The sequence below is a fragment of the Camarhynchus parvulus genome, unplaced genomic scaffold (assembly GCF_901933205.1).
Source record: "Camarhynchus parvulus unplaced genomic scaffold, STF_HiC, whole genome shotgun sequence".
Taxonomy (NCBI): domain Eukaryota; kingdom Metazoa; phylum Chordata; class Aves; order Passeriformes; family Thraupidae; genus Camarhynchus; species Camarhynchus parvulus.
The window spans coordinates 1-21,089 of NW_022147759.1; the positions used below are offsets into that span (position 1 = coordinate 1).

General features: G+C 51.9%; 2 protein-coding genes across 3 annotated transcripts; one reads left to right on the forward strand and one right to left on the reverse strand.

The window, feature by feature from the left end:
- Positions 1 to 26: 26 nt before the first annotated feature.
- On the reverse strand, positions 27 to 9,450 carry LOC115915898 (DNA-binding protein SMUBP-2-like; the record flags this gene model as incomplete). The annotated part of the gene is made up of 7 exons (XM_030969606.1): positions 9,351 to 9,450; positions 8,729 to 8,898; positions 8,290 to 8,482; positions 7,679 to 7,776; positions 3,179 to 3,342; positions 2,267 to 2,467; positions 27 to 309 (listed from the first exon to the last, which is right to left on the reverse strand). Coding segments are annotated over exons 1-7 (1,183 nt in total), but the record flags the coding sequence as incomplete, so codon positions are not given.
- Positions 9,451 to 9,482: 32 nt separating this feature from the next.
- MRPL21 (mitochondrial ribosomal protein L21) lies at positions 9,483 to 21,089 on the forward strand. 2 transcript variants are annotated; one of them, XM_030969608.1, is made up of 7 exons: positions 9,483 to 9,541; positions 10,453 to 10,513; positions 11,690 to 11,775; positions 13,961 to 14,124; positions 15,729 to 15,781; positions 19,702 to 19,805; positions 20,300 to 20,517. In XM_030969608.1, exons 1-7 carry the CDS (start codon positions 9,511 to 9,513, stop codon positions 20,362 to 20,364), a joined length of 564 nt encoding a protein of 187 aa, XP_030825468.1. In that variant the 5' UTR covers positions 9,483 to 9,510; the 3' UTR covers positions 20,365 to 20,517. The 2 variants fall into 2 exon arrangements, with proteins under 2 accessions (XP_030825468.1, XP_030825467.1); XM_030969607.1 differs by having other exon boundaries at positions 9,489 to 9,541; positions 13,958 to 14,124; positions 20,300 to 21,089.

Sequence of the window (21,089 nt, forward strand, 5' to 3'; positions counted from 1 at the left end):
GGCCCTTCCAGATCCATCTTCTGTGCTCAACAACATCCTGTGCCACAGTGGAAGCTGGGAGAATCCCACTGGGGAGGGCTTTGGGAGACTTTGCTGAGCTCCCACGAGCTGGGAGCAAGTGTGGGAAAGGGAGGGAAAACACCAGCAGGAGGATGTCACACCTGTGTTGGTGGCAAGGACAACGGTGGCCTGGCTGAGGGCTGCAGCCATGGCAGCCTCTTCTCTCTCCTTCAGCTCCTTCCTCAGGGTCTTGATCTCACCCAGAAAATGGCTTCTCTCTCCCTTGTCTTGGGCCTTTTTGGTTTTTGCCTAGAAAATAGAAAAATTTGGATAGAGCCAACTGCTGCTACTCAGTGTTGGCCGTGTCTATGGCCAGCCAAAGCATCAGGGAGGGAGGAATGTTTGGGAAGAGGGGGCTTGGGGACTGGGATTTCCTAGCTTGTTCTGAGGAAGCAGAGCCCTTCTGGAAGCAGGAGGGCTCCCCAAGCCCCAGCAGCAGCTCTGCCACCTCAAACTGGCCTCTCTGAACTGCTGGAAATGATCCTGAGCAGCATCCAGACAGGCCCAGGGCTTTTTTTAGCAGGTATTAAATGTATCTACCATCCCAACCCACCAGCACTGGGCACCAGCACTGCCAGAGCAGCAGCCAAGGGACCACAGCTCAGCTATGGCTCACTGAGCAATCCTAGGTGGAAACTGGGAGCATTTCCCTGCAGGTAAGGCTGATGACTTGGGAAGGATGCAAAGGCTGCAGGCAGAAGCTCTTACAGGCAGCCAAAAGAGTTAGGCTGGTTCCTATAGTCATGCCATGGATGGATGGATGGATGGATGCATTTTCCAGGGTCTAACATGGATCAGCTCAGCCCCCTGTTTTGGCTGAATTCATGGGTATTTAAAACTGTGAAACCTCCATGTGTCTGACAGGTGTCATCAGAATGGGCTCAGGAATTCCAGGTGTGGGATCACAGGCCCTGAGGATGAGGTCAGTCTGGATGTCACCCATTCCTAGTTAGGGATTAGGAAAATCAACTCTAATCATCCCCACCTGCCTCATATGAGCTCTCTCCCCTCATTGGTCTGGGAGTCTATTTAAGGCCAGCTCATGGAGTGAGCCTGGTTTCTTTCCTGGGTTCCCTGCCTCATCCTCCTGGACTGCTCCCTGATCCTGCTCAGCATCCCTGGAGCTGGACTGGCCCTGGATCTGTGCTGCATTTCATTCTCAGGTACTGTGGGGCTGAAACCCTGCTGGGGCAAGGAGTATCCAGAAGCTGAGATCCTGGGAATCTCAAGGCAAGGTGAAGGAAGGAGGCACAAAGGGGTAGGAAACGCCTCAAGGTTTTTATTTCTGTTACTGCTTGTTATGTGGGCTGGGGAGAAGGGAAAGAGAGAGAAGAGTCAAAAGAAGGACCTGCAAAGGGAGAAATTGTTCCAGGGAAAAGCAGGGAATGTGGCAGTGGAGAAACAGAGGCAGGAGGAAGAAAAGATGGGTCAGGACCTTGGAGATGAGCTCTCTGCAGCCAAGGGCAGCTTGAGTGACACACTCCTCCCAAGGAGATGAAAGTGAAAATTAATCACCAGTCAGAAAGATGGAAAATAAATTAAGAAGCAAAAAAAAAAAAAAAAGGCCAGAAAAGGGCAGGAAAATAACCTAATTAGAATCATATCCTCACCCCAAGTACTGGAGCTACGTTGTAAGAGAATGTTAGGAAAATTAGGGTGAGAAAGAGGAAATTAAGGATGCATTTTAAAATGTGCTCTGCTTTCTACTTGAGGTGGCTGAGAGTGGGAGGGGAGTATCAGGACAGGCAGACAGCTTGTTAGGAAGTGAATTAATGATGGGAATGTTTCCCTGGTAAAGAGGAGGGCACGGATCAGGGCACATGGGTGATGTGAGGGGCAGCAACTCCCCACACAGCAGCAGGGACTGGAATTTTCCCACTTCCATGAGGAATTCAGGAGTTCTGCCCTCCAGCACATGAAGATCAGAGAACCCCAAAATGGTTTAGAAAAGTCCCCCCACAAAAAATCCCAAAATGGGTTAGAAGAGACCTTATGGATCATCTCATAAGGGCAGGGACACCTTCCACCAGCCCAGGCTGTTCCAAGCCTTAGACACTTCCAGGGACGGGGCAGCCACAGCTTCTCTGAGACATCCATTCCACGCCTCCCCACCCTCCCAGGGAAGAACTTCCCCCTGGCATCTGCCCTCCTCATGGGATCACTCCAGCCAGCACACACTCCCCCTGCCCCCCGCAGGGGCACGCACCCAGGCGTGGTCGATGTCCCTCCTGATGTCCGCCACGATGTGGGCGGTGTCCCCTCGGGCCAGCACGGCGTCCAGGCAGTGCTGCTGGATGGGCTGGAGCAGGCGGGCGGGGTGGCCCAGCCGCAGCAGCCGCGCCCTGCAGCCCGCCAGCCGCTCCACCAGGTTATCCACGGCCACGTTGGACGGGGCACAGCACAGCACCTGCGGGGACAAACACGGCCTTGGCACCTCCGAGGGCACCCACGGGCTGCAGCAGGGCGTGTGTGAGCAGAGAGAGGGAGACCAGCGAGCTTCTGTTGAGAATAAAGCACTGGCATCACCACAGGTAATTCCCTCCTTGCTTTGCAGCACTTCTGTAGGAGCCCCAGTGCACCCCAAAAACCTGAGCTCTGTCAGCACCTCCTTGGAGCTGGTGGGGAAGTCCCTGGTCCCTGCAAGCCAAGCCAGGCTCTGGATTAGAACAAATCCAACAGGAGTTGCTCCAGCTGCCACAAAGCCCAGGAGCGTGTGAAATAATCACAGAAACCTGGAATGGTTTGGGTGGGACCTTAAAGCCCATCCAGCACCCCTCTGCCATGGCCAGGGACACTTTCCACTAGCCCAGGTTGCTCCCAGCCCCATCCAACCTGGCCTTGGACACTTCCAGGGATGGGGCAGCCACAGCTGCTCTGGGCAACCTGTGCCAGGGCCTCACCACCCTCATAGGGGAAGGATTTCTTCCCAATATCCAACCTAAATTTCCCCTCTTCCCATTTGAAGCTATTTCCCCTTGTGGTACCACCCCAGTTCCTGATGAAGAACCCCTGTAAAGCTTCCCTTAACCTCACGGCTGGAATGCTGCTCTGAGGCCTTCACACAACCAGAAATGATCACTGGTGGCCACCTGAGGTGGTCCCTGGCAGTAAGCCTCACCTTCAGGCCCTGCTGCACAGCCTGCAGGATGATCTCCACCAGGGTCGTGGTTTTCCCTGTGCCTGGAGGCCCGTGGATGATGGCCAGCTCCCTCTGAGCCAGGGAGAAGGACACAGCTTCCCTCTGAGACTCATCCAGGCAAGCATTGAAGAACTCCAGAGGCTCTGGGGAGACAGCAGGAGAGTCACTGAGACCTCAGCCCCAGCTGGGAAGAGGCTGAGAAGCACAAATCCAGAAGAATACAGCGTTCTCTGCAGCGGGCCCAAATCCACTTGATAATGAGGAGAACCTTGGGAGGAAAGCACTGAGGGGGCTGGAAGACCCCAGAAGGTAGAAATGAGATTTCTATGCTTCCAAAACAAACAGGCTCCCTCCCCATCCAGCATCCATGCTTCCCCATCCCCTCCCCAGCCCTGACACTTGGCCTTCAGCCAGTCAGTGCTGGAATTCCCAGAATTTAAAAGGCATTTAGCTTCCCCAGCATCAAACAGGTAGGTTTTCCTGGCTCTGGAGGGAGCTCTGGGATTGTGTTGCAGGAGAACCAGCACCTTTAGTGAAATCTTCAATGAAAATTGGGGAGGAAGTAGCAGGTCTGGCAAACAAATCCCTGCCAGTGAACAAACCTAATGCAGCACCAGCGAAAAATCAGAACAACCCACAGAATCTGTGAGCAGAACAGAGCAGCCCTGTGGTGGCCAGCCAAGACTGGGAATGAAGGCAGGAAAAGGTACAAAGAACAATTTAAATGATAAAATTAAAACTCATTTCTGCTTTAATAAGGGAGAGAAAAAGAGAAAAGAATATGCAAATCGCATTAGAAGAGAATTGGTTTCACTGCAGAGACTGAATTCTCAAAAGCTGCTTTTTACCCTCCCAGATTGATCTCATTTAGGCCCAAATTTATTCTCATCCCCCCCTCCTAATCCTAATGCTAGTCTCCCTGTTCATTATGGGAGTTAATTACAGCAGGGATGATGACTCATTACACCGAGGTTTCCCGAAAATAACGTTCCCACAAAAGCTTATATAAGACACATCTCTGGGCATCCTTCCCTGCTGGGCATCATGTGCTCCAGCCCTCCCTTTGCATTAAGGGCTGGATTAAAAACATGGCAGTTTCTTCTGGTTTTGGGCAGGTGAACCTGTGTGTGGCCACCACCAAATGAGGTGAAACAAAAGATACTCGTTGAGAAGGTGATGATGAAGAGAGAAATGGGGCTGAAGGTGCTTTTTGCTGTCACTCAGCCTCTTGGTTCGTATGTAAATTTTGGGTGAGTGTGTTAATGACTAAGACAAGACCAGGAAGCATCCTATGGGCTGGGGGAAAAGCAGGAATAGCTTCAAACCTGAGAGGCTTTTCCCACAGCGAGGAACAGCTGGGATGTGGGAGTCATTGATGCTTCCTTGCTCAAGGATGAGCCAAGGAGCTTCTCCAGGCCTGTGCCCACCCTCATCCCTCCCAACCACGGGCTGCCAGGAGCTGCTGTGTGGGAAGGCTGGCAAGGTGCCTCTCCTGGGCTGGCCACACTGGTGGGGAGGAGGGAAGAGCCTCTTATGGGATGCTGTGACTCCTCCAAACTCTTCTCCCTGCAGCAGCTGGGCTCCAGGTATCCCCACCTGAAGAAATCCCTGGAATGTGTCTCACTGGTGGCCAGGTAATTGTGCCCTGATGCACAACTCCATTCATTAGTGCTGAAAACCAAATTTCCTTGGCCATCCAGGCTGGTGCCCCAACATTCCCAGGAACTTTTCTGCACAGTTCCAGCAGCTCTGCTGAGGCAGAGGGTTGGGGGGTGATATCCAGGCCCAGGAAAGGGCTCTTTGTACCAAAAATGGATGGAAACAGCCCTTCCTGGGAGGAGGAGCCCAGGTTTTCCAGAGCTGGAAGCCCTTTCCAGGGTATATTTCTGACCAAAAGCAATTCAGACCCCCACCCCCAGCAGCTCTTCCCTGGTACAACCTCACTGCAGCCAACACTGCTGGACAAAATCCAGCTGGGTACTTCGGCCTGGATCAGAACTTCCCCTGTTCTCCAGAGGAAACACCTGGCAGCTGAGTTGTCTGGACTGCTTAGTCTTGCCCGAAAATCTCAGAGGCCTCTCCATGGCCCCTGTGATGACAAGAGGTGTCACAGGGCAGAGGGATGAGGAGCATTTCGGTTATTTTTGCAAGGGCCTTCTGCCAAAAAGCCAAGAAAGTCTTGCTAGAAATCCCTGGTGCTTCCCCAGTGCTCTGCTGCCAGGTTGGCTTTTTCTGGGGACATTCCTGCCTTTTCACCAGGATTGCTTCTTTCCCTTTACAAATGTTTTGACAGCCATGGGCAGAGCTGGACACAAGCCAGGCCTTCTGGAGCCAGGAACAAAAATGAACATTCCTTTTTCCAGCCCAGGAGCACAGGAGAGAGCTGGCAGCTATCACCAACCTGCACAGGTACAGCAGAACCTGCTTTCCAAAGGGAAAAGGGACGTGTCCCTCTTGGATGGCCAGGAGGAGCACAGCAAGCAGAGCAATGCTGGCCTCTGCTGGCAAGAAAAGCCTCTCCACTCCCCCCCATTCCCAAAATGTAGGGGTGCAGGGATCCCATATGGATGCTGGGAGCAGGGGAGGATTGTTTGGAGGAGATTTCAGGTGTGGAAGCTCCAGCAGGGCCACAGGTGCAGATCAAAGTGGAAGGGAGACAAGGAGGGCATTTTTGATGGGTGAGCACCTGGATTCTGCTTCCCAGGGAGTCTGAAAAGGGCAAAATTCCTGCTCAGTTCAGAGTCTGCCCTTTCTGGAAAAACTGTTCTCCCCCTTGGAGCCTTCCTGGAGGCAGCAACGTGAGGTGTGGAGGTGCTTTGTGCCAGTCCCAATGTTTGCTGCAGATCCCAGCTACCCACTGGAAATCCCTTCCTTTCCTTTTGGCCATTCCTGAGGTTATTCTTCCCACAGCCTGTCCCATGTTTTTGTCTTATGCCAAGGGTATTTATTGTTGCATATTTAAGTGTTTTGAAAGGACTTGGGCTTTGATGTGCTGTGTTGGGCGGCTGCTGCTGTCTGATAATTAATTACTGAAATGCACAGTGGTGTCAGAACCCACCTACAAGATTCCCTGATTGAAAAATTAGGATTCTCATCTTGTCCCCAATAAAAAAAAAAAATCAGATTCAGGCTTCTGCTGCTGCACATTGCACCTGCTGGAGTGGATTTTGCCCTGTCTCCCAGCTGTGGCTCCCTGGTTTCTGAGGGAAGTGAGCTCATCTGGCATCCCTGAGCAGTGTGGACACAGATGTGTGTCTAGACAGCCAATTTCAGGAGCTGTCCAGGGCTTATTGACTCAGCCTGCTGCTGATGGGCTTGTTTGAAACCAGGTAATGGATGGGATGAGACACACCAGGCTAATGGGTGCTTGGTCATGGAAGGAGAGGCTGTGACATGGAAAAGCTGCCTGAGTGCTGTGAAGTTTGCCTGGCAGAGCCCTTCAGCTCAGGGCAGGCTTATTCCAAGTTATTATCCCTTCATTCCTGGCTGGTACAACATCTCTCTAGGTGGGGAGAAAGCAGCTCTGAAGGGAGGAGGTAACTGCAAGGCCTTGGAGTTCATATTGCACCTCCTCTGTCTGTCTAACGTGCCTCCATCTACCCATCAATATTCCCAGTGCTGAGCAGATGGAAAATTCATCTCTGCCCAGCCTGGCACAGCTGAGTAATGTGGTGAAAAGGAGCTTTCCTTCATTAGAGGCACTTCTGCTCCCTCAGGGGTCAAAGCACTGTTGAGAAAAGTTGATTGATTAAAATTTAATTCTTTTATTTAATATTAAAACCTTGAGTGCACCAAGGTCCCTGGGCAGCCAAAGGGCTGGGATCAGTGCTTAGAGAAATGGGGAGAGGACACATTAACATCCATTTTTTGTCCCTGGCACATCCTATCAGAAGTCAAGCCTGGCTGGAGGGGATAGGAGAGAGGCAAACCATAGTGGGCAGGCAAACCCAGGACTCCAAGGAAGACAAACAGTGCAGGGAGCTGTGGAGGGGAGGAAAAGGAGCAGAACCCTGGCAGGGATGGATGGCATGAGGGGGGAGAGCAGCCCTGAGCTCTGTACATGGCTTAGACACAGCCCACCCTCAGCCCTCATTCCCTGATTTTTGCACCCTTCCCTTCTGCCATGGGATAATATCCATTAGCAGGTGTTGATATCCGACACAACTGCTGATCAGAGGCTTTGCTCTCCCCAAAGGGTGAAGCTGTGTAATTTAATCTTTGTTCCTTCCAAAGAAGCACAACAGAGTGGATACTGCTTATATCCAAGATTTTGTCCAGGTTCTTTCCATGAGGAAAGTGTGCCCAGTACAGACCAGTATGAACACAATGCTACCAGCTGCAGCCCCACCGATGACTTGCACTGAACACTGGGGTCTTTTCTGGAGCATGTGTGGATAAAAACAGGGATCAGAGCTATTTGTGCTCTCGTGGGCAATTCCCAAGCATGCCCATCAAGCCTGATAAAACAGGGATCCTTACTTGTTTCAGGGAATGCCCTGGGAGCAGAGGCAAAGAAGAGGACGTCGATCAGGTCGGAGGCTGGGCCACCCCGGTACTGCTTGAGTGCAGTTAGAGCTCTGCCAAAGAAGGGGAGACCCAGGTTACAGGCACAGCAGGAATTCTTTGGAGACTCCCAAGTGCCCAGAGACACGCTGTGAATAAGGACTGAACTATTCCACAGCTGAACAATGCTACCCAACAAGACTAATCCCACACAATTCCTGCATCTCCCAACCCTTGCACACGCATCCCTGTGCTGGTCAGGCTTCCACTTCCCATTGTCCCTGTTTGGTACAGCCAAATGTGCTTTTTTGGGTTGTTTATCCAGCAAGGAGCTGTTCACTCCTCCTGCCAGGTTGGAAAAGGCCCTACACAGAACCCAGAGCATTCCAGAGATGATGCAACAGGACCAAAACACAGCCTGGAGAGGGAAAGGCAAGAACAGGACCAGCCAGCAGGTGGGTAAACTGAGGCTGTTGGGAGGCTCTAGAATGACAAATCCAAACTGGGAAGGGACTGGGAAGGCTTTTCCAGACTAAACTCAGTGCTCCTCATCCCGCTGGGCAGAGTGAGCCGGGGTGAGCCCTCACCTTTTGAGCCTGTTGTAGGTGACATCATTGGCCAGCTTGAGCAGGCGGAAGGAGCGCTCGTGGTCCAGGGCCAGCTCCCCATCCCGGGCCTCCTCCAGGGCCACCGTCACTGCCTTGGGGGTGACACGTGTCACCACACCCGTGCACAGCGGGTCCCCCTGCCCAGCTGACTCATAGAGCCCCACGATGTCCCCTGCAAAGGTTGGAAGGGAGAGAGTGAGGTGGGGCAAATGTGTCACTGCCCAGGGAAGCTGTGGCTGCCCCATCCCTGGAAGTGTCCAAAGCCATGCAGGATGGGGCTTGGAGCAGCCTGGGCTAGGGGAAGGTGTCCCTGCCCATGGCAGAGGGTGGGACTGGATGGGCTTTAAGGTCCTTTCCAACCCAAACCATTCTAGGACTGTATGATCTCTTTCTTTGGAAAGACAGGAGTGTCACTGACCAGGCCCAAAGCTGTTGGAGGGCAGCTCGGCATCCGAGTCCCGCTTCCTGGGCTGGAATGTCACGACGAGACGCCCGTAGAGGCCGGTTCTCTGGCTGCTGAGCTGGAGCTTGAGCAAGCAGACACCCCTCCGCTGCAATTCCTTCAGGGAGACGCTCTCCTGCCATGCCCTGGGAACCACACACAGGTGGGAACACCACAGGATGAGGCTGAGGGTCACAGCTCCTGGGGACAGAGCAGAATGACCTTGTCCTGGCACCTCCATCCTCAGGGCTGGGTAAGTGTCTGTACCCCCAGCAAGGCCATCTAAGAGGGTGACTTGGTCCTGTGGAGGCGAGCCCAGCAGGATTCCCCATGGATCAGAGCCCTCTGGGGTGGGGTTCCTATAGGGGTGGGCTGGTTAGAGCAGTGGCACTCCAGCAGCGTTCCCACCGGTGACAACAGGAGGGTTTCCTAGAGGTGACAGGGGGTCCCGGCTGAGGGTCCCTCAGCGTTCCCCAGGGGTGACAGCGCTCCCGTGCCCCCCCAGCCGCACGTGTCCCCGGCTGTGGCCGCCCCGTAACCCCCTGAGCGGTCTGTGCCGTGTCCCCGGCGGTCGGTGCCGGTGCCCTGTGTGCCGCACCTGCTCTGGGCCAGCTCGGCCTCCCGCTCGTCCCGCAGCAGCCCCAGGTGCCGCTCCGCCGCCTCGGCCGCCATGGCCCCCGCGGCACGGCGCAGGCCCCGCCCCCTGCGCGCGCCAGGCCCCGCCCCCGCGGTTCCGCGTCCGGCGCGAGGTCACCGCGATGGCGGCGGCGCGAGCGCGGCGGGCGGGAGGTGAGCGGGGAACGGGAACGGGGAACGGGGGCAGGGAGGAACAATCTCTGCCCCTGCCACTGGGAGGGAAGGCAAGGAGGAGGGAAGGAGCTCTGCCTGCTGCTGGGAAGGGGGGAAGAAGCAAAAGGAAGGAGCTCTGATTGCTGCTGGAAAGGATGGATGAATGGATGGACAGACTGGGCTATTGCTGCTGCTGGGGGGAAATGAAGGAAGAGAGGAATGAAATAAGGAAATAAGGAAAGGAAAATGCTCTGCTGCTGCTGGGATGGAGGCAAGGCAGGAGAGGAAGGAGTTCTGCTTGCTGCTGCTGGGAAGGAAGGAAGGAAGGAGTGGAGGAAGATGCTCTGCCAGGCGCAGGGAGGAAAGGAAGGATGGGAGGGCTGTGCTCTGCCTGCTCCTGGCATGGGAGGAGGGAAGGAAGGAGGCTGGCAGGAGTCAGGATCCCCACTGCTGCCTTCTCTGTGTCCCTGCACCTACCTGCAGGATGGGCCCTGGAGCTCTTCCCAGAGGTGGAAGGGATCCGGGTCTTTCCCAGCATCAGCCTCAGAGCAGCCTGAAAAAGTCAGGGAGTGTTAACAAAAGGGAGAATGAGCTTTACACAGCTCTTTCCACCTTGGCATAAACCCTTCAGCAAAATCCAAGCGATGGGAGCGAGTAGGGACTTTATCAGTCTCCTTCCCAGGCTGGGAAGGGGCTGCCCGGGGAGGTGCTGGAGTTCCCATCCCTGGAGGTGTCCCAGGAATGCCTGGACATGGCACTCAATGCTCTGGGCTGGGTGACAGCGTGGTGACCAGTCTCAGGCTGGACTCAATAGTCTGGGAAGATTTTTCCAGCCTGAATGATTCTGGAATTCTGCAAAAGCCCAGCAGCTGCTGTCTGTGTTTAATTCTCTTTTTTCTCCTCCCTTTCAGCCTCGCTGCTCTCGGCTGTAGTCCGGCACAGGAGCTCCCAGAGCTCATCCCCACAGGCAGGGTAATGTCACACATCCATCGCTTTGCCTCTTCCCCCCCCTTGAACGCTGCCCTGCTGCCAGGCTGGGAGGGCAGCTGGCTTTCCTCTGGGAAGGAGATTTGGCTGCCCCTTGGTCGCTCCCCAGTGTTTTGGGCTCTGCCTACCTTCAGTCACTTTTCCCAGAAGGATGCTTCCTTTCATTTTTTGGTTTGGTTTTTTTTTTGGTCCCACCCCTGGAAATGTTCAAGGCCTGGTTGAACAGGGCTTGGAACAACCTGGTGTGGTGGAAATTGTCCCTGCCATGGGTTGTGACTGGATGAGCTTTGACGTTCCTTTCAAGGCAAACCAAGGAGTCCTGTGACACCTCCTCCAATGGCACCTTCAGGCTTTTGCTTTTTCCAGCCCTTTGGGACCTTTTGTTGTGCCTTTATTCCATTCCCTGTGCTGGGATCTCCGGCAGGACTGAGGAGCTGCTGCTGGCTGTGACCAGGAGGGGACACTGCAGGAGCAGAGAGTTCCTGCCGGGGAGGATGGCAGGATGTACTGTTCCCTCTTCCTGCTCATCCTCAGGGATCAGAGATCTTGGATCCCTGCCTGGGTGATGCAGCACCCAAAATCCTCACTAAACCCCGTGAGGCCTCTGTGCCTGTGGCCATATACTCAGAGGTGCTTGCAGTTCCTGTTGAATTAAAGCCCTTTGGGCTGTTTGGCTCAGGGTTACAGAGTAAATCAATCATTGCAAAGGATTTTGAGTCCATTTTGCTTTTTTCCACTACGTCTCATGTTTATTCCTGAATATTTTATGCATTTGGTGCATCCTTTGTTGTTTAGGCCAAGTGTGGATTTCTGCATGCAGGAGAACCTGCCCGCTGCTGAGGGGGATGGTATTTGCTTTTTATTTTGGGATGGTGATGACAAAATCTGCTAAATTTTCAGATTTCAGAAACCATGACCTTTCATGTTCATCTCATGGAGTTTTCCAAGGCAAATCTCACTCCTCTTTATATCCAAGATTGCTTTTGTGCTATTGTAGATTCTTGCCTGATTGCTAACTGTAATCTGATGCCTTGTGAGTTGTGGTGTTTGTGAGTAATATCCAGTTCTACTCCCATCTCCTTTTTCCTTCTTTCCTCTCCCTGTTTTCCATCTCTTGGCAGTTTCTGCTTGCTGCAGTGAATTTTACCTTGTCCTTCACAGACTTGTTGCCAAAACTTCCCTGACTTCGCCCCCATGGCCTGAAGTGAAACTTCCAGATCCAGTGGAAGAAGCCAAGTATCATGCAGGTAAAGGTCTCAAATCTGGTCTTCCAGCACTGCCTCGAGGCCTGATTGAGCATTAATGTCTTCATTTGGAAGTTTGAGTTCTTCACTTCTTTTTTTTTTTTTAATTTCATTTCTCACGTGTTTTAGTGTCGCTGGAGTTGTGCTCCAGCTGCTCTCCAGGTTTGGGAGATTTGGGTACAATGATTTCTCCTTAGTTTAGGGCAGCTTTTCCCAGAGGAACCTTACCTGATGTGATGTGTGGCATGAAACACTATATTAAAAAAATTAAAGCATGAGAGAAGCATTTTGGGCAGGAGAAACTAGTTATTTTCCATTCTCTGGCTAAATCAAAGCCAGCAGGAGCAGTTGGATGGTGGGCACACGGAGAGCTGGTGTGTTTTGGTGCATGGAACAGAACATCCAGCCAGCAGGAGCAGTTGGATGGTGGGCACAGGACAGACCTGCAGAGGTGGGACACAGCATGACAGAACACTGGGGGTCGTGTCCCTGTCCCCTCAGCTTGTCAGGACTGCTGGGTGAGAGCAAACTGCCTCAGGCTGTGCCAGGGAAGAGGCAAGTTGGACATCAGGAGGAATTTCTTCCTGGAAAGGGCTGTCAGGCACTGGGAGGGGCTGCCCAGGGAGGTTTGGACTCCCCACCCCTGGGGGTGTCCAGGGAATGTCTGGATGTGGCACTCAGTGCTCTGGGCTGGGTGACAAGGCTGACAAGAAGAGCTGAGCTCACCTCCCTGCAGATGTCCCCATCGCTGGCTGGAGTGTGTCCCTGACTGAGGGGTGTGCTTTGGAGAGAGCCTCCTGCTGCACATCTCCTGCTGGCCTGCTCTGATCCTGCTTTTTCTCTGCTCTGTGATGAAAAGTCAAGTACCAATAACCACTCATGTGACAGATGGGTGCCTGTCCCTGTGTGAGAAATAACCCAGCAGTGAACCACAAACTGCTCCCTGCCAGCCCCGTGGGGAGCAGGGTCCCCTCCTCAGGGATTGCTGCCATCCTGCTCCCATGCCATTGCCTCCTGCTGCTGCTGAGCATTGCATCCTTATCTCCTGGCTGTGCTCATCCAAAGGGAACAGCAGCAGGAGCTTTCCAGTTCTGCCTCCTGCTGCCCATGGAAACAGCCCCGGATATTTTAGGATGGGTCTCTCCACACGGTGCTGAGATCCAAGCCAGCAATCACTTGATGTTTCCTGGCACTGGAGGTGTTGGGAGAGTTATCAACAACTCTTTATCCTGGTGGGAATTGCAACAGCTCCTGCCCTGCAAATAATTTCTGTTCCTACCTGTACCTTTTAGTTTGAATCCTAGGGCTTGAAGCTGGGACCTTTTCTGAGCATTCCTGTAAGGATTGGTCTGGGTTTGCCTGGCTGCTGGATTCCTGTCTGTCCCAAAGGGATGTTCTGTTTGCATTCCAAGAAAAAAACCCCATGATTCAACCACTTTTTAATGTGTTTTTCTGAGCAGCTCGGGAGGGTGGGAAGCTGCTGTTTGGCAGTGGGATGGTGTCAGGCAGCAACACCTTTTGGTGTTCCCATAAAAACTGGGGTTGGATTCACTGCCCAGGAAGCTGATCACAGGGAATGGAGTTTGTCCATGTGCAGGACCTGGTCTCTGGGCTCTGTCCTGCTCCTGGCACCACTCTGCATGCACATGGGAAGAGGTTTTTCTGGAAAAAAACAAGGAACAGGTCTCTCCTGTCCTTGCTGCAGGTACAACTTCTGGGGCCAGGCTTTCCCTGGTACTCTGCCAAGCTCTTCCCGATGTTCCTCTGTGCCTTAGCCACTGCTCAGAGCCCTGGGCTGTCTGCATATGACTTGGAAATGGAGGGAATTTCCTCCAAACACAGGGTGCATGGACAAGAGCTCTTTTCTGGAATGCTTTATATCCAAGTACAGTATATTTTGGGATGCCTGAGGAATGGGCTGAGAGTCAGCAGTGTGGAGAAGCTGCACAGTGTATACAAGATGTTTACTTATGCGTGGCTTTGCCAGCACCTAAAATACAAATAAATCATTAATTTTAAGAAAGGGAGGCTCGCACATCTGGGAAGCAACGCTGCTGTTGATCCTTGCTTAAAGATTCCCAGGGGATAAGAGTGCTGGGGGGGGAGAGCAGGGTGGCTGGGTGAGTTTTCCCAGCCTTTCCCAGCTCCCTGCGTGTGCTGCCCTGATGCTGGCCCTGTTTGGCAGCAGAGGTGGTGCAGAAGGTGAACGGGCTGATCGCCGCGGGACACTACGGGCGCCTCTTCGCCGTCGTGCACTTCGCCAGCAAGCAGTGGAAAATCACCAGTGAGGACCTCATCATGATGGACAATGTCCTGGAGGCCGAGTGTGGAGACCGGATCCGCATGGAAAAGGTGAAAAAAAAACAACAAACCCAGAGCAGGTTCCCTGCAAACGTTCCTGGAGGCAAAACCCATCGCTGGTTTTAATGCCGAGTCCCAAAGTGCTCCTGGGGGTCTCCCACCTTCATTCCAGCCCTTTGTTTTGTTCCAATTCTCTTGGGTTTGTTCCAGTTTCAGATATTATTGTGATTTCTGTTCAACAGGGCTGGAGTGAGTCTTGCCAGACTCTGTGGGGAGACAGATTTTTGTTGTCCTAACTCCTTCCAAAAAAAGAAAATGACAGTTGTTGTTTCCAGAGCCGGCAGCAAAAGCCTGTGTTTGCCTTGAAAGTCCAGCACCCCGGATCACAGAGTCATTTAGGCTGGAAAAGACCTCTAAGATCATCGAGTCCAACCTCTTAAATCCTTGCAGGTCTCCCTGAGGGATTATAAAACTGCTCAGGGCTCTGCAAGATCCTTATCCTGCTGGGCTGGGTGGAGGCAGAGGGATGGGGCACGGAGGGGAGAATTGCCAAGATCCAATTAATATCTTTATCCTCAGCCTTGGACAGCCAGCAGGGACTTGCAGAGGCTCATTAATCCAGGCTGAAGGGAAATATTATGGAGTGGGATTCCGTTGGCTTCACCTTCCTGTTGTTTGTTAGAGCTAAGCAAGTAATTAAGGAGAGCTGTGGAGTTTTTGTGCTTGCCCATTGATTTGAAGCCCAGTTTTGAAGCAGCTTTTTAGGAATGTCCTCATCTATATCCCCACATCCCTGTGTGCAGCAGAGAGGAGGGATTTCTGTGCTGTAGCCAGCTCAGAATGCAAAGATCTAGATGGGAGTGAAGGACAAAATTTGCCTGAACACCAGAGGCCTTTAATTTGTTGGTTTTTTTTTTCTGTCTAAAACAAAAGCCAGGACTTCTCATGACTCTGTGTGGTTTTTAAGTGCTGCCAGAGGATTTGTGAGGCAGCACTGGGAGAAGTGACTCCAGATGTGGCACTTGGGGGACATGGTTTAGGGAAGATGATGGCAGTGCTGGGTTTGATGGTTGGACTCCATGACCTTGAAGGTTTCTTCCAAACTCGATGATTCCAGTGAAATGCAGCCTCTTCCTACTGTATCCTGTCTTATCCTGCCTGTTCCTTTAGATGTGGCTGAAATGAACCCCCAGATGTTTATTTCTTTATTCCCCATCTGGAGGCCTTGCAGAGGAGGATGAGGGAATTGTTTCTCCACTGGGATTTGTAGCAGTTGCTGTAAAAACGCAACGGTTTAGGAGCTGCCATTTGTCCAGATCCCACACAAGGCAGGTTATTCTTCTTCCCTGATTGCTTTTCATAATTTTTTATGGCTGCTGGTATGCCAGGACAGAGAGGTTCAGTGTGTTCTGATCATGGAGAAAGATACTTGTGCAGCCTGTTTGAGTGGGATGAGCTCTCTGGAAGAGTAATGGCTCTGTCTGCAGCCTGTTAGCAGCTTTCCTCACTACCCGTCCAGTTAGTGTCAGGTTTGAAATGTGGGAAAGCCTGGTTTGAAGCACTTTGACTCCTTTATGGCTGTAGAATTTGAAAGGTCTTGTTTGCATTTCTGCCAGGACAATGAGCAGTGATTTTGCCTGATTTATTTCCCCCAGGTTTTGCTGGTTGGTGCTGATGACTTCACGCTCATTGGAAGGCCGCTGCTGGGGTAAGATGCTTCATCAAGGAATTATATGACATTTTTGTATTTAATTGTGGCTTCAGGGCTCTGCAGTCCCTGAAACTGGGATTTATCAGCACTAACTTTGATCCCAGCCTCGTGGCTTTTGAAAGAATCTCCAGTAAAACAGCTCATCAGCCTCTGGTGAGTGTCCCCCACGCCAGTGCTGGGAGGGCAGCAGGTCTCAGGCCTGAGGTAGCTCCTGGGTATTCACCTCGGTGGGATCTTTTCCTCCTTGCACAAACTAGCAGGATGTGTTGCTCTCCAACATCTCTACCCTGATTTTGGTGGTGGTCATCTTGAAATGAGCCAGAAATTTCCTTTTCCTTAGTCCCTTGAGTTGGGTTTTTAACCCTTTTCCCTTTGCCATTGACTTACTCCAGCAGGCCTTAACCTTAATTTCAGTGTTCCTAATTTTTCCCTTCCTATTAATCACGTAATCCAGCAGTCACAGAACTTGGGAGAAGTTGATCCCTTGGCACTGCCTCCATCCCACTGCTGTAGGACTTGCTGTACAGGACTTTTCCTTCCCAGAAGAAAGGGGGCTGTGGGCCAGGTGTTACTGCTGGTGGTATTTAGGAGTTATTTGTGCAGTGATAACATGGCTCAAGCGGCACGGGTGGTACCTGCCTCGGGTCCCTGTGTTGGACAGGATTTTGGGAGCTGCCAGTCCTTGTGGCAGCCCTGGAAGTGGATCTGGAATAGCAGATCATCAGGATTCTCTGAGTTACTGCCAGATACTGCCTGTGGGGAAGGCTTTAGGAAGGAGAATCTCATTTTTAGGACCAGAAAGGGGCTTTTAGTTTTGGGATGTGCCATGTCAGGCAGCTGAGGAGCAGCTTCCTTCCCCAGCTGATCCAGGGGCCCTGGGGTGGTTGTTGGCAGCTCTTTGTGCTGGATTTGGCAGAGGATAGCCAGGAGCTCCAGGACAGGAAGAAATCCAGCTGTGGGCTCCTGCAGGTGCTGGGAGGGTGTGGGAGGTGTTGGCAGCTGCTTGAGGCAGACCAGGCTGCACATCTGGCCTGGCCTCCAGGGCCTGTGGCTGAAGGGAGTCTGTGGGGGGAGGAAGAGGCTGGCCAGGAAGAATGAAGGCTGAGGGGGAGATGCCATCACCCTCTGAGCTGAGGGAACCCTCCAAATCCCAGCTCTCCCATATGGGATGAGGAAAAGGAGAAGGGGGAAGGGGAAAGGGTGTCACCAGCAACGTACACTGCAGTTCTCTCACACAATCCCCTAACCTACAGACATTCTGGGGAGGAGAGGAGAGGCTGGATGAGAAGAGAGGCAGTTCTGTGTTCCTGTTGTTGTACAAATAAACACCCTGTAAGCACTCACAGCCCGAGACTTCACTGGAGCTGCTTCCCGTGGGCTCCCAAACGTGGCCTGTTTGGGACAGCTGGACAGGCTTTGTTCCTGTGATACCCCACAAGATGACACTTCTTTAAATCCTAGCACACCCCATCTGCATGCTGGAGGCTATTCTGGGAGCTTCTGGCTGGCTCCTGCTCTGGAATCTCTTGGGCTCCATGTTTGTCCAAGTCGCTGCCAGCCCCGGCTGGCACAAGGGCTGGAGCCTGTGCTAGGCACGAGTGCAGGGAAAGTTTTGGCTTTTTTCTAGACAAAACAGAGCTGATGGGAACTTTCCCTCTAGGAAAGCTCGCTGTTCCTCCTGCTACCTGCCCCTTTGTGCAGTGGAAGTGCCAAAGGCTTTGGAGCCGTGCTGGTCCCGGCCAGCTGGGCTGGGATTCAGTCCTGCAGGGAGCGAGCCTGGCAGCTGCAGCTGTGATCCAAGAATTAGCATCCTCTGGGCTTGGAGCTTGCCTGGATCTTTATTTCTGCCTCTGGACAGCACCTTTCAGCCCAGCTCATGAGGTTCCAGCCTGAGTTTTTCTCACCTCCTGCAAAAATCCAATCCGTGGAACGTTTTGCTGCGGAAGGCAGCAGGCCCAGCTGTGTCGGGCTCTGGGAAATGTGTGACCCCCTTCTTATTTTTATGAACATTCCAGTCATACCTAAAACGTTTGATAGGGATTTTTATTTTTTTTTTCCTTGGGTTCTGTTTTGCTGAGAACTTGTCCTGCCCACGAGCTCTTCCCCAGCAAGTTGGTTTCTGTTGTGCTTCAGCCTCCTGCCAGCAGTTCCTAGAGCTGAGTCCCACAGAGAGCCCTTCAGGGCCTTGAATCCGGGAAGTTTAGTCCCAGATTAGTGGTAAACCACGGCTGGAGTGCAGTTTGCTTTCTGCTTTCTCCTCCCTCAGGGTTGCAGGGTTTGTGTGTGGTTCAGTGGTGCTGGATCTGGAGCAAATCCTGGAGCTGGGATGTCGGGGTCACACAGTGGTTTCTTAAAATCTGTATTATTTTATATCTCTTTTCTCCTGGGCTGGTCACTAACTGCAAATAAATCAGTTTCCTCCGGGATCCAATCTCTGATTTAATCACACCCCCAGGGTGAATTTTAAGAGATGGTGGCTGTCTGAAGCCTTTGGCCTCCCAGTGACCTTGCTGGAACAATTTCAGCTGGATGGGCTTCCCCCTCTGCCCCCCTCAAGTGCAGACAGAGCCGTTTGTCAGCAAAATGGTCTTTAAATGTCTTCCTGTGGCAAACTTAATGAGCTTTTAATGGAATTCTGGAGTGCTGTGCATGGAAGAGCAGCTCCTCCTCCTTCCCTGTGGCTGCTGACTGAAAAAAACCCTGTGCAAAGCTCCTGTCTGGATCCTGCCTGGGGGTTCTCACCTTCTGAGACCCTTGAAGCATCTCAAGGTTGATTACAGTTGTTTTAGCAAAATTTAGTGATTTAATGTCATTTTCCCCAAAACTGTGTTCCAGCAGCAGCAGCTTTATGGCAAGCCTTGCTAAACGCTGGCTACAGTGGAAAATTGCTTATGGTTCATTAAAACGATTAATTTAAAAATTATTGGGAAAGTTATAGCATTTCCAACAAGGTGAGATTTTCTTCCAGCTGTCTGTGATGCTTTTAGAGGGGGAGGAAGGATTTCTTGTTGACCAGGAGCAGGGCTGGGCTCATCCTGTGCCAAAACCAAAGCAGGGCTCATGAGATCACCTGGAGGTGCCAGGGGAGTTTATCTTGCCTCAATCTTACAAGTTCCTGCAGGTCCCTGTGTCTGCTGCCTGCTCTGATGGAAGGATCTCATCCCTCCCATGACAGGGAAGTTGTGACCTGTCACACCTGAGCCAGGTACAGCACCTGGAGGCTTTTGGCTGTGCCTGGGCAGGTGGCCCTCCTCCCAGGGAGGATCTGGAATTCCCAGAATTGTTATCCCTCTGTCTCTTCTCCCAGAAGCCTGCTGCCCAAGAGTAGGACGTGGTGAGAATCAGAAAAACAGAAACTTGCACAGACACTAAAAAATTTGATCTACAGCCTTAAAGGAATCTTAGATTGATGTGAAAATAAACAGATTAAACCAAAAAAACCATAAACTTACATTTCTATAGTTGTTGGTGAAAATATACCTTAAGTGAGAAACTGTGCTGATAAGATAGTGAAGAGTTTGTAATATAAGGGTGTGGTTGTTAAAAGTTAAAATAAAAACTTGTGGTTTTCCCCTAACAAAAAAACACTTGTGCCTGTGAGTTAGAAACCCATTGGATAAAAGTATCCAATGCAGTGCAGCAGAAGTAAGTAAATATGATAAGTTAGAAAAGTGAAACAAACCCTGTGGCAGCTGTCTATTGAGTTAGGAAGTTGATATATCACCCTGTAACAAAGAAACTTGTGACTGCTCTTGAGCTATGGCCGAATACTCATCTAAAATGTCACAGCCTCTGAGATTGGTGTTGATCTGAGCAATAAATCATTGCTAGCCTGAAAATAGTCCCTTCCTTTCTAGCAGTGACAATGCTGGGATGTAAATAACTAAAACCTGGTGCTTCTACCACTCCTTTTTAAGGAAGGACCTGGTCCGTGTGGAGGCCACGGTGATCGAGAAGACGGAGTCGTGGCCCAAGGTCAACATGCGCTTCTGGAGGAGGCACAGCTTCCAGAGGAAGAAAAGTAAGGGGGAAAGGACACCTCTCCTTCCCTGCTGGATGTGGGAGGGGAGGAATCCCAGCACAAGGACCTGGGGAAGGGGCTTGTTCTCCGTGTCCCCAGAGCCCCTCGGGGCCAGCCCCTCTCCCAGGTGCACCCACAGAGGATTTAATATTCCCTCAGTGTTGCCTAAACTTCCTGGGCAGGAGAGCAATCCCAGTCTCTCCCCAAAGCCTTGAACATTGGATGTGTCATCACAGCTCCCAGCAAGCCCAAACAGGGTGCTGCCCAGGTTTTGGTTGCCCAATGTCTCTTCCTTCTCTGAGAGAAGGAGGAATTATGGCTATTTTTATATGGGTTGGATGGTAAAGCCTTGACCAGGCTGTCCTCTGGCACCTGCTGTCCTTGGCATCCCCATGGAATGCTGCTGTCTGCCAGCAGGAGCCCTGGCACGAGCTAGGCACCAGGTTTATGCTGTTACCTGATCCTTTTTTCCTGCCTTTTTCCTTCTTTTTCAGTCATTGCAAACCCCCAGACCGTCCTCAGGATCAACACCATCGAGATCTACCCCTGCTTGTCCTGACTGGGGAGGTGTTGTGGGAATCACTGCTGCTCCAGGCAATTGTGGAAATAAAGCTGCCTCAGCACTGGGAAGTTCTGGACTTCTTGTGGTGGTGGGAAATGGAAATCTCTATGTGCTTTCTTTTTAAAATAATGAAATATTTTTTAAACTGTTGCTTCAGCCTTGCTGGTGTTTATTTGCCAGGAGTTTTAAACTACCCAGGATCCATTGCTGGTTATCCAGCCTTTTCATGCCTAATGGATTTTTTTGCCTCCACACCTCCTGAATTTTAGGAATTCTGGTCATGTAATTTCTGGCATTGTGAGGCTCCAGGGAATATCCTGGGGCACAGCCCGTGGGACTGAAGAGGGCAGTGGAACCAGGTGACTGCAGGGTCTCAAAGCTACTCCCAGATCGTGCCAGGGGGTGAAAATCCTTCTTAACCATTAGCACTGGGAAGTGGAGATGAAAAATTCCCCTCTTGAAGGTGAGCAGCAATAAATTGTGCGTGTGTGTTCAACACCATCAAAATGAGACACTGGTGGCTCAGGAGAGACTTGGTGCTTATTTCAGAGCTGAGTTTTGACCTGCTGAGTGTATTCCATGTCTAGATCCTGTTTTTTTCCCCTCTTTTGTGGCTGCACATTGAGCACTGTCCTTTCCTGAGCAGCACATACAAGGCCAGGTGGATCCAGCTGAGGTCTGTTGGTGTTTCTGGGCTGGATATCCACCAGGAGGAGAGTTTC

Bases quoted from the DNA above. Each gene is read 5' to 3' on its own strand.
- MRPL21 (XM_030969607.1), top strand. From the start codon at position 9,511: ATGGCGGCGGCGCGAGCGCGGCGGGCGGGAG. The intron at 11,776-13,957 runs GTAAAGGTCTCA...CCTGTTTGGCAG, and splicing joins AGAAGCCAAGTATCATGCAG to CAGAGGTGGTGCAGAAGGTG. The intron at 15,782-19,701 runs GTAAGATGCTTC...CTCCTTTTTAAG, and splicing joins ATTGGAAGGCCGCTGCTGGG to GAAGGACCTGGTCCGTGTGG.